The sequence below is a fragment of the Gracilinanus agilis genome, chromosome 4, assembly GCF_016433145.1.
Source record: "Gracilinanus agilis isolate LMUSP501 chromosome 4, AgileGrace, whole genome shotgun sequence".
Lineage (NCBI taxonomy): Eukaryota > Metazoa > Chordata > Mammalia > Didelphimorphia > Didelphidae > Gracilinanus > Gracilinanus agilis.
The window spans coordinates 346,927,259-346,942,999 of record NC_058133.1 but is presented as its reverse complement, the minus strand read 5'-3'; the positions used below and the strand labels follow the sequence as shown (position 1 = coordinate 346,942,999).

At 34.3% G+C, this 15,741-nt stretch overlaps 1 protein-coding gene across 2 annotated transcripts in view; it reads left to right on the top strand.

Annotated features, from left to right (window-relative positions):
- The window catches only part of PNISR (PNN interacting serine and arginine rich protein), a 45,855-nt gene extending 31,471 nt beyond the window's left edge, over nt 1-14,384 (top strand). For both annotated transcript variants that reach the window (XM_044676579.1, XM_044676577.1), the window contains exons 5-13: nt 1,414-1,637; nt 3,424-3,592; nt 6,841-7,031; nt 7,573-7,710; nt 9,144-9,243; nt 9,962-10,015; nt 11,149-11,319; nt 12,700-13,789; nt 14,034-14,384. In XM_044676579.1, coding sequence (XP_044532514.1) covers nt 1,414-1,637; nt 3,424-3,592; nt 6,841-7,031; nt 7,573-7,710; nt 9,144-9,243; nt 9,962-10,015; nt 11,149-11,319; nt 12,700-13,789; nt 14,034-14,064 — 2,168 coding nt within the window. In that variant the 3' untranslated portion in view covers nt 14,065-14,384. The remainder of the gene's footprint in view (nt 1-1,413; nt 1,638-3,423; nt 3,593-6,840; nt 7,032-7,572; nt 7,711-9,143; nt 9,244-9,961; nt 10,016-11,148; nt 11,320-12,699; nt 13,790-14,033) is intronic.
- Nucleotides 14,385-15,741: the final 1,357 nt, after the last annotated feature.

The window sequence follows — 15,741 nt, the reverse complement described above, 5'->3', positions numbered from 1 at the left end:
TCATTCCTAGGCTGACAGGGGCTGGGAACACTGGAAACCTCACTTGGCATCTAGGGAAGAGAGCACTTAGTGCTTCTCTGTTGCAACCTCTGGCCTTTTCAGAAGCAGCACTGGCAGAGCAAAACATATCCAGCCTCTAGTTAAAGAAAAATGGTGTCACTGTGATGACCATAAGAGAGAAATTTGCTTTGTCAAATATATTATTGCCCCTACTCTCCACACATCATTTTCTTCCTTCTTCCCTCTTTTCAGATAGTCATGTGTTTCCCCATGCTTTGTTTATCTGTTTTTTTAACTTCTTAGTAGTTGTTAAATAATTCATGTGATTTAGATTTCTTGATAATAGTTCACCATTTTAATTTTAATTGCTTGTATAGTTACTTCCATCAGTGATTTTTATTAATACAGAATAAATTCTCCTAGATTCAGTTATGCTGAGTATCAGATCATTCAACTTTTTCACATTGGGTGAACAAGCTTTTTTACTTATGAGACTAAATGACTTTGAGGATGTTATATTCCACCCTTCCTTCCACCTCCCAAAATTAGCATTATAAATACATAAACACCCTAGTTTCTGATGCCATATGATGGTTTCAGTTTAAGTCTTATTTAGTTATAGCATCGAATCCATACCAATTTCCTCCCAAATTTAAACATGTTTTGGCTTCAAATCTAAACTTTTTAAGTGATGCAGCTTGTGACTACCCTCCCCCTAAACCCTCAATTCTACTAAATATTTCCTTTGTGACTCTAAACAACTAACTCTGTGTGCCTCAGTTTTCCCATAAATTGGGAATATTTGGCCCTCCCCCTACCTCACAGGGATGTTGTGAGGATAAATGTTTTTCATGGAAGAATTTATGGTTTTTTTTCATGGTGCTGTTACGGGAAAAAAAAACTGATTAGAAAATTCAGCACAAAAGAAATTGTTTTAGATTTGATCATTTTATGCAAGAGAATGTTTAGGCAAGCATTTGATTTTTATTTGTGTAAGTCAAGCATTCGGGAGAATGAAGTTATTAATCCATTCAGATTCTGTATTAAGGCCTGGAGAATAAATTTATCTTGAATCTTGAGATATTTTATATTGGATGTGTTTTTAAAAGGCTAGTCCCTTTTTTTCCATATATATGTTTTCACACATAGGTTATCCAAAAAGTCAGTTCACTTCAAAGCTTTTATTACTTTAAACTGCACTGTCTTTTGGGACACTGTGTGTATGTGTGCATGTGTGCGTGCGTGTGTGTGTGTGTGTGTGTGTGTAAGATGAAAAAAGAAATAAATTGTCTATATAAAGAGCTTTGATTCTTTACTAAAATTTTGACTTTCTTGAGATCTTAAAAAGAAATAACATTTGTTGATATTTTTATAACGCCCTGTTGAATGTTTTTATGCCTAAATCCTAAATAGAATGGGGAATGCATCACCAACCCCCACACCCCCCTCCAGATCAGCCATGGATGCCACCAACACCAGGCCCAATGGACATTGTTCCTCCTTCTGAAGACAGCAACAGTCAGGACAGTGGGGAATTTGCCCCTGACAACAGGCATATATTTAACCAGAACAATCACAACTTTGGTGGACCACCCGATAATTTTGCAGTGGGGCCAGTGAACCAGTTTGACTATCAGGTGAAAGATATTTTGTTACTTTAATATAGTAGATGTGAACATAATCCATTCTTTGGAAGTATCTCATCAAGAATACCTAAGATGTGTGTTTCACTTTTCAGTCCTGTACAGATAAGCACTGTTTTTTTAAATGAATAGTGTTAATTATTTTTTATTATTAAAAGCATTAGAAATTTCTTTTCAGAAGGTATTTGATTTTCTAAGTTAACATTTTAATGATGCAAAGGCCCTTCATAGAATAAAATTTGAGAAATTGGAAAAAAAATGTTAAAAAGTGCGATAACCTACATGATGTTTTGTTTTAAATTTCTATTTTCAGAGTGGCATATTAAGTATTAAATAAAGTTTAGAAAATGCTCAGTAGTTGAATACCTTATTTATTTAAAAATAGATTTTATACTTAAGACATGCATAGCATACATGAAGAACATAGATCATCTTCCTAAATGCATTCATAGTGTTACATAGGATTTGCAACAGCTTTTCTAAAAATCATCATTGTGGTTTTTTTTTTTCCCATCTTGTATTATTGAATTGTAAATATCCTTTGTAGCATCCAATTCATAACCAGGGACATAGAACTCTATGGAGGATAGTAATATTAGTTTGTTGGGATTTTTTTTATTTTTCCCTCCACTTTGAATCTAACTCTTAAATTTAGTACTAGGTATCATTTCAAGCTAATTAGTTCAGAAATGTCAAATTTATGAATTGGGCAATTACTATTTTAAACTTTAAAGAGTAACCATGAAAATTCACAATCTGAATCAGAGACTTAATAATGGACATGACTGTAAATAAAGTTTGATTAATACAGTAAGCATTTGTCAGTTATATATTCCAAAGTGTTATTCAATTTTAACATTGTTACATAAAAGTATAGCAATAGAACCTGAACATTTAGCCACATTTATTCTGTACATTCCCATGCTTTGTAAAATAGAGCTGCATTATTACCCAGCTTAGAAGCCTAGTGACCACAGCAAATTTCCATCTGAAATTGCCAATTCAATACCAACTTGACATGTTAAAGAATTTTTTCCTCTGTTGATCTTGCCTTTTCTCATTAAATCACTGAGCAAGCATCCTGTAACAAGGGACATGTGTAAATGAGACATGGGAGTCATAGCAACACAAACTATAGAGTACTAGATTTAGCATCAAGGAACCTGGGTTCAAATCCTTGCTCTGCTACTTATTACTTGTGTGGCCTTTGGCAAGTCACCTAACCTCTCAGGACCTCAGTTCTTCATTCATAAATTGAAGAAGTTAGTTTAAGTGATTTCAGTGGTCCTGGCCAGCTCTAAATCTCTAGTGATGGTGATGATTTTAACAGAAATCCCTTGACTAGACTGTCAACTATTTAACTTCACCAACAGTAGAAAACTATTGCTAATAAGATTTTGTCTGTTTACTCCTTAAAGTGAATGGGTCTTTAATTATTTGATGGTAGAAAACGTTTAGCATCCAAATGGGTTCAAAATCATCTCTCACTTGACATGGGAAAGAGTCTCATATTCCTTTCCTTGACATTTTATGAGAAAAATAGTGTATCAATTTATATTGTAAAGACTTTGCAGTTAGATGGGCAGAACACTTCTTACCTTTCTTAAGAAAAGCAAGCTTAGGCTCTAGAGGCAACAGAAAAATCGGTGGACACTAGTACCTTGGAATTCATGGATTTGCTGCACGCATGGATTTCTACTGTCCCAGTTCATAACACGTGTGTGTCCCAGAGAATGTATAGTATTAATGTGAAGAAAAATAAACTGCAATACTCTTTCAGCATGGGGCTGCTTTTGGTCCACCACAAGGTGGATTTCATCCTCCTTATTGGCAACCAGGACCACCAGGACCTCCAGCACCTCCCCAGAGTCGAAGAGAGAGGCCATCATTCAGGGATCGCCAGCGTTCACCCATAGCATTACCTGTGAAGCAGGAACCTCCACAAATTGGTAGATATTAACTTTATTTAGTGCACTATAATCAGCCTGATTTCCTCCTCGTGCAAAGTATGAGTTCTATTGAGTTTTGTTATGGATATCATTTAAATTTTTTGGCTAATTTTTATATCTAAGCTTTGCTTTTACTGTTTTTCCCCTCTTTTCTCTACTACTTTAGTGGTGGCATGGCATAGTAAGTAGAAAGCTAGCCTCAGAAGTAGGAAGCACCTAGGTTCAAGCCTTGCCTTTGACAGTTCCTGGGTATGTGACCCTGGGCAGGTCACTCATCTTCTCATTACTCTGATCAGTTCTCTTAAGTCAAGGAGAAGAGCTATAATTCTACATAGTAGAGAGATTTCCTCATCCAGGGAGTTCCTTATACCAGTAAAAATCAAAGTCTTTGTCTCAGTATTTTATATCTCAGAATTGTTTATCTCTCAATTTCTCCTCCAGATGTAAATCTTCTTACCAACACTAGCCTCTTCTACCTTTTTTTTTTTTTTTTAAAAACTCTTAACTTCTGACTTAGAATCAATACAAGAATTAATTCTAAGGCAGAAGGAGCAGTAAGGGCTAGGCTGGGGTTAAGTGGCTTGTCCAGGTGCACTTTAACTAAGAAATGTCTGAGGCAAGATTTGAACCTAAGTCTTCCTGACTCTAGGCCTGGCACTTTCTTCACTGACTCACCTACCTGTCCCCTCTACTTATACCTTTGGCTCATCTTACCTTGGCTCTATAAATCACCCCCTCTCTTTTCTTAATCTTTAATCTGTTTTTACTAGTTTGTTCTCTTCTATACATATCTTCTCTCTGTCTCTGTTTCTCTTGCATTATCTCTGCTTCCTTTACTCTTCTCAATATCTTACAACCTCCTCATTCAACTGAAACTACTCTCCAAATTTATCAATAGTTGATTTGTCAAATCATTTTTCCTAAGCTCTTATCCTTTAGGACCTTTATTCATTATTTGAGCACCACTGACTATCCTTTCCTATTTGAGTTTTCTGGGTCTCTTGCTTCTTTTCCTACCTTGTACTTTTCCTACCTACTTTTCCAGTCTTATTTGCTAGGTTCATTGTGTCTTGCCCCTCATTTCCAAGCACACATTAGGGCTTTGTCTTATGCCCTCTGTTTTCTCTCCATACTTTTTGTGTTTTTATCAACTTGTACACATGCCTACACGGAGATAATTAAATCCATATAGCTTTAAGCATTTCAAACTCAATATATCCGAAACAGAACTCATTATTTCCCCTGCTTCCCCCAACTAATCCTTTTCCTAATTTATTTATTTAGAAAGAATTCCCTTTCCTTCTAGGAATCTAGGTTTGGAATCTCAAGTCATCTTTAAATCTTCACTTTTTCACTACACATCCATTTAATTGCTAAGTCATGTTCATTCTATCTCTACAACTACATCTGTCTCCTCTCTGTTCACACAACTATAACTAGTTCAGACCCTGATCATTCCTCTTCTTAACTATTGAAGTAGCCTCCTAATTCATCTAACTCAAGTCTCCCCTCTCCAACCCATATGCTACATAACCGTCAGCATAATATTCCTAAAGAGCACAGGCTTTTTCATGTCACTTTCTTAATCAGAAAGTTCCAGGAGCTGTCACTATCTAGTGACCTCTAGAATAGAATATATACTCTCTGGTTTTCATTTAAAGCCCTTCTTTCCAACCTACTAGGGTTAAGTTACTATGGCTTTCCATCTTCTATGTCTGTACCTTTGTATAGGCTGACATTATGACTAGGATATAAGAGTATAATGTGACCCTGTTGAACTTCACATTTTATAATCCCTAGATTCCTCAAATACCATTTTTTACTTGAAGCCTCCAGTCAACCAACCCTAACTGCAAGGGCCTTTCTCTGCATCCTTTGTATTAAATTCATATATATTTTGTACTTAGATAGACTTTAAGCTCCTTGAAGGCAAGGCTTGTTTTAATTTTTTCTTAGTATCCCCAGTACTTAGCACAATTAATGCTGGTTTATTGGTTGGTTATTTTAACATGCATCATATGGGAAATGAATCAGCAAAGAGTAACAAAATTCACAACATTAATTCTATTTTAAAGCTAAAGTAATATAAGTGAAACAAATCCCTATAAACTCCAGATTACCTTTCCTTCATTATGATAAAGTTCCAATGTAAAACAATTATAAAATATCCTAATATATTGCTGGCAGTTTTGTGTTTGTCATACAAATAACTTTAAAAAATATTAACACTTATAATCAATATTGACTACTATTGACAGTGAATTTTTATATTGAATTAATAGACACCTAACATTTCAAATAATAATTTATAATTATGAAGCAAAGACAAATTCTTTGATATTTAGTACTGCCAAAAGTGAATCTGTTCTTAACCTAGTAGACATTTGAGGACAATCCATCTTTAAAATGTTAACTTTATTATGTGACCCATGTATTCATTTATTTTATTTTTAAATGTTTCTTGATGGCCCCCTTTTTTATACTTATTTTCCAGTAATTAATCTATCTATCTCCCCTCCAAGAATTGTAGTAAATAAATTGCCAAATCAAAAAAAAAAATCAAATCATTGACTTTGTATGAAAATGTCTCCTTTTGTACTTACATTTCATCATATCTTTGCCAATAGGCAGAAAGCATGCTTCAGCTAAAAAAAAAAAAAAAAGGTCCTCTAAAGTCATAGTTGCAAGGTGCACACTGTATTTATTTATCAGTATCTCAGAAGTGTTTTATATTATGGTTGAGGCATGCATTCTTCTGCCTTTATTGCATTCAAGACTTCAATGCTACAAACAAGCAAAACTTAAGTACTTAATTTGTACAGAGTATTGTGATAGGCCCTGGGACACCTAAGGAATTTCTATAAAACGCCATCCTTGCCCTCATGGAGCTTATACTGTAACAGTAAACTTCTCCACGAATAGCTGCTGAGCCTATTCTTATCCTAACTTAAAATTCTTACCTAATTCAAATGTAAATGTCATTTTAGGGAAAAATGTAAAATGTCCTATGAAACTTTCTTTTATCATTTTTATTCTGTTTTAACAGAAAAAGTTTATTGAATTTCTGTACAACAAAAATCTGTTTCGTTTAGTTATTTTTTTTTCCTTCCCCCCCCCCCCCCCCCCCCGAGCACAGATTGGGGGAGGCATGGAAAGAAGGGAGGGAATCAGCCACAAATGTGAGACCTCAGAAATTTTGGTTTTCATTTCAATTGACAGAATTGTAAAAATTTTCCCCTATGATACAGATGCAGTAAAACGCAGAACTCTTCCAGCCTGGATTCGCGAAGGTCTTGAAAAGATGGAACGTGAAAAACAAAAGAAGTTGGAAAAAGAGAGAATGGAACAGCAACGTTCGCAATTATCCAAAAAAGAAAAAAAGTCAACTGAAGAAACGGAAGGAGGGGATGGCCCTCGTTTGCCTCAGAGAAGCAAATTTGTAAGTAAAATATGACTTGAATGAAGAATAATAGTTTCACGGTCTTAGCACCATAAAAATCTTGTTTCTAATAAACTAAAAGAAGGTTTTAAGCTCTGAATGTGGCCATCCCCTGCATCTACCCAAAGATCCCATAATGTCCAAGGTAATCATTTGGGAACCTATAGTGACCCATAACTTTTATAAAGAAGTAATGATTGTTAAGTGACTGGATTACCCATTATGCGTATGATGTGATCTAAGTTGCGCTATCAGATAAAAAGATGGTCTATGGAAATAGCTGAAACAGAAGGAAACAAGAAAATAAAAATGTTCTTTTTCAATTTGCTGTTTTTACTTTTTTTTGCCCTATTTAATGCAATTGTAAAATTGCAAAGTTCAAATTAATGCACATTACATAGGGCATTTGTTTTTGTTAGGGCAGTTTACTTTTTTCATTTTCACATTTAAGACTAAGAACTTTAAATTTTCTGAGTTTGATGATCTTTAGATGATTTTACATTATAAATTAATTTAGATACATGTACTGTTCATTTTATAGGATAGTGATGAGGATGATGATGATGTTGAAAATGTTGAGGCAGCAAGCAGTGGAAAAATTACTAGAAGCCCATCTCCAGTTCCTCAAGAAGAGCAAAGTGAACCAGAGATGACAGAAGAAGAGAAAGAATATCAAATGGTATAGATAAAATGTTTTTCTTTCTATTTGCTTGGAATTTTAGTTCAAAGAGTACTTGTTATTGGTTGTATAAACTGACCTTTACTGAAGTATGGTAGCTAATATAGACTGTTAAATATTTGCAGAGGAATTTCTTAATGCAAATGGAAAGGAATTGTAGCTGAACATCATTGGAGAATTATGGGGTGTCTTTCTGAGTAAATATGCTCTACATTACCCATTTGCCTAGGTTTCTAGTTCTATTTTTTTTTTTTAACCCTTACCTTCCGTCTTGGAATCAAGACTGTATTGGTTCCAAGGTAGAAGAGTGGTAAGGGCTAGGCAGTGGGGGTCAAGTGACTTGCCCAGGGTCACACAGCTAGGAAGTGTCTGAGGCCAAATTTAAACCTAGGACGTCCCATCTCTAGGCCTGACTCTCAATTCACTGAGCTACCCAGCTGCCCCCTCTAGTTCTATTTCTAAAAGATGGCATTTAAAAACATTTTTTTATTTAGAATATTTTCCCAAGGTTACATGATTCATGTTCTTTCCCTCTTCCCCCCCCCCCCCCCCCCCCGTAGCTGATATGCAATTCTACTAGGTTTTACATGTATCATTGATCAAGACTTATTTCCATATTATTGATAGTTACACTAAGGTGATTATTTAGTGTCTACATCCCTAATAGTATCCCCATCAACCCATGTGTTCAAACAGTTGTTTTTCTTCTATGTTTCTACTCCCATAGTTCTTCCTCTGAATGTGGATAGTGTTCTTTCTCATAGGTCCCTCATAGTTGTCCTGCATCATTGTATTGCTGCTAGTACAGAAGTCCATTATATTCGATACCACAGTGTATCCGTCTCTGTGTATAAGGTTCTCCTGGATCTGCTCCTTTCACTCTGCGTCAGTTCCTGGAGGTCATTCCAATTTACATGGAATTCCTCCAGTTCATTATTCTTTTCAGCACAATAGTATTCCATCATCAGCTGATATCACAATTTGTTCAGCCATTCCCCACTTGAAGGGCATTCCCTCATTTTCCAGTTTTTTGCCAACACAAAGAGCGCAGCTATAAATATTTTTGTACAAGTCTTTTTCCCTATGATCTCTTTGGGGTACAAACCCAGTAGTGGTATGGCTGGATCAAAGGTCAGACAGTCTAAAAGATGCCATTTTTATCATGACACTTTATTAAAAAGCCAATGTGTGCCTTTTGTTTTAGAATTTTAACATTCAGAAGCAAATATCAGTAATTAAGCTAAATCAACACATATGGATTTTTTGGATGTGATTAATTTTTTGAAGAAAACCTGTCTGGAAATAATTGTTTTATAATTTGATTCAGCTCTCCTGGAAGTTAATAGAATATGTATGTGTTTTTGTTTTAAGTTCAGTGATTTTATTGGTGATAGCAATAAATAAATTGCATACTGTTTAAATATTTCCTGCAGATGTTGTTGACAAAAATGCTGTTGACAGAAATTCTCTTAGATGTCACGGATGAAGAAATTTATTATGTGGCCAAAGATGCACACCGGAAAGCAACAAAAGGTATATGTGGGGTGTTTTTTTTGTTGTTTTTACTATCCTATGTTTGGATATTCTATTCTTGCATGTTTTTTTCCTTTCCTTTCCTTTTCTTTTCTTTCCTTTTCTTTTCTTTTTTTGAGAGTTTAAATTTGTAGCCACTATATACATAAAACAAACCCCTTAAATATTTTGGTTTCATCTAAATATTACAGCACAAACTAGCAATCATATAATGTTGTCCTGTCCAGTGTATTGTGAAAAATTTCAGTCATTCAGTTTCTTTCACGTAACCCATTTTTGTTTAGCTATGATGGTACTGATGTAGACATGTTACTAATATTAGTTTGTATTAAACTGATGAGATGAATTGTGCATCCTCAGTGCTTTGTTTTCACTGTTTATAAGTTACTATAGCCATGTAACAATTCATTTTCCTCTCTGTTTTTGAGTATTATATTAAAATTATGAAAAATTTAAAGGACAAACCACAGAAAAAGACCTATGACTATATCATTGAGCCCCTTTCCCTTTGTAACCCAATATAGTTCACATTTAAATTCTAAGTTTCAAAGCCAGACCTGCTCAAACTAGATTTCAATGAATGTTATGTTTTTAATGTTTCTTCTCTCCCCAAAAAGCAGCAATAGTAGTAGATTTAACAATACCATAGACTCTCATGACTATGAAATCGTGGCTATTTGTGTTAACATGTTGTTCCTGTTGTTGATGTGATACAAAGCTCCTGCAAAACAGCTGGCACAGTCCAGTGCACTGGCTTCCCTCACTGGACTTGGTAAGTATTTTCCATATTTTTGAGAGGGGGCTTAATGGGGAAATCACACTTATCTTGCCTTTCTACATATTCTGTTTTGAAACTGTTATAAAAGTAGGTTTTAGGATTTATGATAACCTAAAAGGTTTGTTAATTTTGGCTGCTGTTTTTAATTTCTAGAACATAAATTCACACTTGTAAAAAAATTAACTTAATGGATAAGTCATAACAGTAGGAGCAAATTGTAATAAAGAAGAGTTCCTTCTTTTATTAATTGCTCCTAGGTTGACCTAGTTTCTTTTTTAATTGTAATTAAAGCATCATAATATACATGCATACATATACATATAAAAACATGCATGTATATGTGTGCATAGTCATGTTTCAAACTTATGCATCCATAATTTGAGGGAGCACTACCAATTTTATACTGAGTACTGTCATATTTAGATATAATGTACAAAATCAGTTTCTGATATGGTAGGAAAAATAGCACCCATCTTGCCATCAAAATCTAGTACTAGTGATGTGTTAATAATGTGCTATTTGCATGTCATGTGACTGTGGCCATAAAATCTTTTAATTTACTATTTCAAATATCCTCACTTTAAATTGATTGTAAAGATTGAGAGAAATGGGCAAAAACAAATCCCCTTGTTATGATTAATTGGATCACTTCAGGGTGGGGAGTAGTTTCAGTGCATTACTACTGAGAAAGAATTATCTAAATTTTTAGAAAGCTTAGCTTGATATCTAGGTTTCATAACTTTGTACAACAAAATTATCCTGCAAATATTTTTAGGCTTAGTATCCTATTCTTCTCTTAGTATATGAGTTGACTTAAATTTTGGTGAGGCAAAATTATTGCCCTAACAAAGGTTTTTCATGATTTCCATGGGCAATTGATACCATTATTACCTTACCTGGTTGGTGAGAAATAGATGAAAGGTTCCAGAAGAATAGGTAAGATAAAAATGCTGAATAGCCATTTGGCTTTGTGGAAGACAGTGACATGTCTGCTCCTCCCCACCCCGAATAAACCTCTTCTTCAAGAAGAAGCAGTGAAAGAGAAATAAACTTTCCTTTTGGCCCCTCAAATTTTTAAAAGTAAGATATAATCTTTCCTTGTGATAGACTGGGCTTTATGCACGCAGGTGGACTGGGTGGTTATGGATCAGGAGACAGTGAAGAGGAGAGGAGTGACAGAGGCTCTGAGTCATCTGATACTGATGATGAGGAATTACGACACCGAATCAGGCAAAAACAGGAAGCATTTTGGAGAAAAGAGAGAGAACAGCAACTGTTACATGATAAACAGGTGGAAGGTATGTGATTTAACTTTACTTAGACATCAAATAGTTTTGATAAATTAGTCATTTGAAAAATTAAAAGGATAGATTAAAGGTTTTTTTTAAAGTGGTGTTAATATATGATTTTATTTAAAATGTTTTCAGACATATTACAAGTTTTTAAATTCTACAGAATTGAGATGGAGTAAAATATTTTTAAGTTTGGCTGTTTCGTGTCCCATTGCTTCCTTATTCCTCTTAAAAACTGTAAAGTCTCATTCTCTTGGATAGTTGATTCTTTTGGAGAAAGTTCCCTTTGGATTATGTTTTGAAATATATTCTTTCATATTCAGCAGCATTTAGGTATATTTGACACCATGTAGTTTTTTATTTGGGAATTTAAAATGAAATTATTTCAGATAGTATGGTAATTAATTCCTTGATAAAATAATACTGTTTACTATAAAGTAATTTCATTGGTTTTACATTGGTGTTGAATCATAGCTGCCAAAATGGACAAGTTAAGTCTGTATGAGATCAGGGCCAAGTGAGGTTGTTAGAGCTCTGGTCAATCTAAAAGAATTTCAGTGCTTCCCTTGGGGACCTTAATTTCAGGGTCTATGCTAGACTACCTTCTATTTAACTAACCAATAGTTTTCATTTTTCTTGAGATCTGTCAGTTAAAAATAATTTTTTCAAATAAGGATGGGGTTCATAGCCTGATAAATAAGAATATTTGCCATTAAAAGTTGGCTCCTTAGTCTTTTATACTAAATTGTTGCTTTGTTAGAGAAATAGTGTGATTTTTACTATTGACATCAGACTTAAAGCTTGATTTTTTTTATAAGTTTTTTGCTCTTGTAAAAAAAGAGATTTTGAAGGATCTTCTGTTGTGGTAAAATACACCATTTGGGAAAATTTTGGAAAAGCTATTTTATAAAAATGTCCAGTTTGATCTGCTTTTTTTTCTGTGGTTACTAAAACTCTCTTTGTTTTTTTAAACCCTTACCTTCCATCTTAGAATCAATACCGTGTATTGGTTATAAGGAAGAAGAGTGTTAAGGGCTAGGCAATGGGGGTTAAGTGACTTTCCCAGGGTCACACCAATAGGCAGTATCTGAGGCCAGATTTGAACCTAGGACTTTCTGTCTCTAGGCCTGGCTCTCAATCCACTGAGCCATCCAGCTGCCCCCCACTAAAACTCTTAGGGTTTAGCAGCCACAAAGTTTCTTATAGCAATTCTCCTAAGAGAGAATAAATATTTCCTCCACAAATGTCTACATACACATATATTCTATACTTTTGTAACTATATAAAATGGTATTTTAAATAGATGAGAGAGTCCTCTGAAATTATTTCCTCATTTTCTGTCTAGTCCATTATTCTTAACAAAGCTTTTTTGTATTTCTTTTTCAGAAGAAAAGCAACAAAATGAAAGGGTTACAAAAGAAATGAATGAATTCATCCATAAAGAACAGAACAGCAGTTTATCACTCCTAGAAGCAAGAGAAGCAGATGGTGATATGGTTAATGAAAAGAAAAGGACGCCAAACGAAACCACGCCAAATTTAGAACCAAAAAAAGAACATAAAGAAAAAGAGAGATTAGGAAGGAGTCAGTCAGGAAGTTCTAGTAGTGGTAGTACTAGCAGCAATAGCAGAAGCAGCAGTAGCAGCAGCAGTGTATCTAGTTCATCGTACAGTTCTAGCTCAGGTAGTAGCCGCAGTTCTTCACGTTCATCTTCTCCTAAAAGGAAGAAGAGACATAGTCATAGCAGATCTCCACTGCATAAACCTAGGCGTAGCAGAAGTAGAAGTTACTCTCGTAGAATTAAAGGAGAGAGTAATAGAGTTAGGGAAAAGGTAAGAGATAGGAGGAGATCTAGTAGAAATAGTATAGAGAGAGACAGAAGAAGAAATAGGACTCCTTCCCGAGAGAGACGTAGAACTAGAAGTCGCTCAAGAGACAGGCGAGCCAATCGTGCTACTCGCAGCAGAAGTCGAGAGAGACGTAAAACTGATGACCAGCGTGGAAATCTTAGTGGGAGCAGTCATAAGCATAAAGGTGATGGTAAAGATCAAGAACGAAAAAAAGAGCGGAGTAGAAGTTTAGATAAAGATAGGAAAAAGAAAGAAAAAGAAAGGGAGAGAGAACAGGATAGAAGAAAAGAGAAGCAAAAAAGGGAAGAAAAAGACAGTAAGTCCAGTAGCCAAGATGACAGGTTAAAAAGAAAAAGAGAAAGTGAAAGAACATTCTCTCGAAGTGATTCAATATCTATTAAAATCTTACGACAGGATTCTAGACAGGAGAGTAAGAAAAGTTCTACCAAAGATAGTAAAAAACATTCAGGCTCTGATTCTAGTGCAAGGAGCAGTTCCGAATCTCCGGGAAGTAGTAAAGAAAAGAAGGCTAAGAAGCCTAAACATAGTCGATCGCGATCCATGGAGAAATCTCAAAGGTCTGGTAAGAAGGCAAGCCGCAAACACAAGTCTAAGTCCCGATCAAGGTAGTATACTTTTTAAAGTATTTTGTCTGAATTTATTTTTAATTTGACTGAATTTGTTCAAAGTTGAAAGTGTCCTTTCTCTCTCTCTTTTAAATGAACTCAGTTTGGTACTTGATATAATGATCATAGATTTAAAGTAACTTTAGAAAACCTATATACTTTTATTTATTTATTTTAAATTGCAGATTCTTTAGTCTAAAATGAATTTTATCTTTAAATTTTGTCTTTTCCCTTTATTTTTCAGATCACCATCCCCTCCCCGTCGTAAGCGCTGAGGAATGATGTGGCATGACTGCCATGATGTTGTTAAAAAAATTCCATGAGTTTTAAGGGCTTGTCTCATTATAGAGGCACATTGTGGCTGTGTAGGTGAAAACAGAATCTTTTTTTTTTTTTAATCTGTAAATAGGTGTATTTTTTCCAAATGCTGCTCCAAGTTACTTTAATAGGATTTCTTTGTATTACTTTTTTTTTTCCAAAATAGTGCTTAATAAGAATATAAAATATACCATTCTCTCTTTCAGCTGTAATGTTCTTAAAATTACTATTGAATGTACTGTGATGTCAATAAAGCTCTTTAGTTCATTTTTGTTAACTTCTTGCACCTTAATTTTATGATTTTTAACTAAGGAAAGTACTTTTATATAAAGGCAGCTGGATTTTTTGTATAATAGGTTTTAAAGGTAATCCCCAAAATGGTTTTAACCTATATAGTTTGTCAAAGTTTGTAAATTGTATCCATGGACTTGTCAAAATCCGCCATTCAAGGTGTGAGAGAGGGCCAGAAATAGACCTATATTTTTCTCTATGGAAGTATTTAATAGCTTTCTAAGCTTTTCCTCCTATTTTGGATTTTCAAGTAAAATATTCTCTGTGTATAAAGTATGGATCACTCTGTAAAATGAAATTTGCTTAAATCAATCAAGCCAGTGCACAGTAGGATTATTTGCAATGACTGATCGTGTTTGACACTAATATTCAGCTCTGGAACTATACTATAAAGCCACCCGCTTCTGTTTTAGAAGTGTATTCTGAGTATGGGTAATTATAGAAATGAGATTAAATTCAATTTGTGGTGCTTTTATTTATATTTTTAAAATATAATATGACCTCAGATATATTGAGAGATACTCTGTAATACAGGCACACATCAGTTGCATAGCATCAAAAGTGTCAAGTGTCCTCCGAATTGTGATTAGTGGTGTGGTTTAACAATTAAACCAATTGTAGGCTGGTGGATAGAACAAAAATATGGAGGCATTTTCATTCATGCCCAGTTGCTTTCAGAATATTGTGTGACAATATGCTTATATGGCAGTATCTAAGTTATTCTGTGAAGAAAAATGCTTTAAACATTTTAGTTTTCTTTAAAAGAAAAGCATACCAGGTACAGACACAGAATAAATTTTAAAAATGTTTCTCCAACAGTAGTACATTTTAAGAATAATGCCAGAGTTTTGCCAAGGTCAGTGTTTTCTCAAAAATAAAGATAAAAATAGATTATGTATAGTGTGCCCTTGTACATCTATATAGATTCATAAATTTTTGGCAATTATGCATTTATCTAAAAGTTTACAAATGGCTGAATAAATGCATGTTTATCAAAATGACTGTTTTACAGTGCATTTAGTTCTGATATTTATAAAGTTGAAAATTCATGGAATATCTTCAAAACCGTTTGAAATTATATGGTTAGTCACATCAGGCATCAAAATAAAGGTAAATGTTCAATAAGATGGTTTCTATTTAGATTAGTTAAATAACACATTGTACATATCTTGAGGATCATCTGGTTAATTTGTAATAGCTTAGTTATAAAAGGATTTTGTATCTACAATGCTTTTCCAGAACAAACTTTCAGTGAAAATTTATTTTCAGAATAAAAGTCTACAGGGAAACTCAGCTGGCACATTTTTGGCTAGAGCTGTAGCCAAAAATAATATTAAAAATTT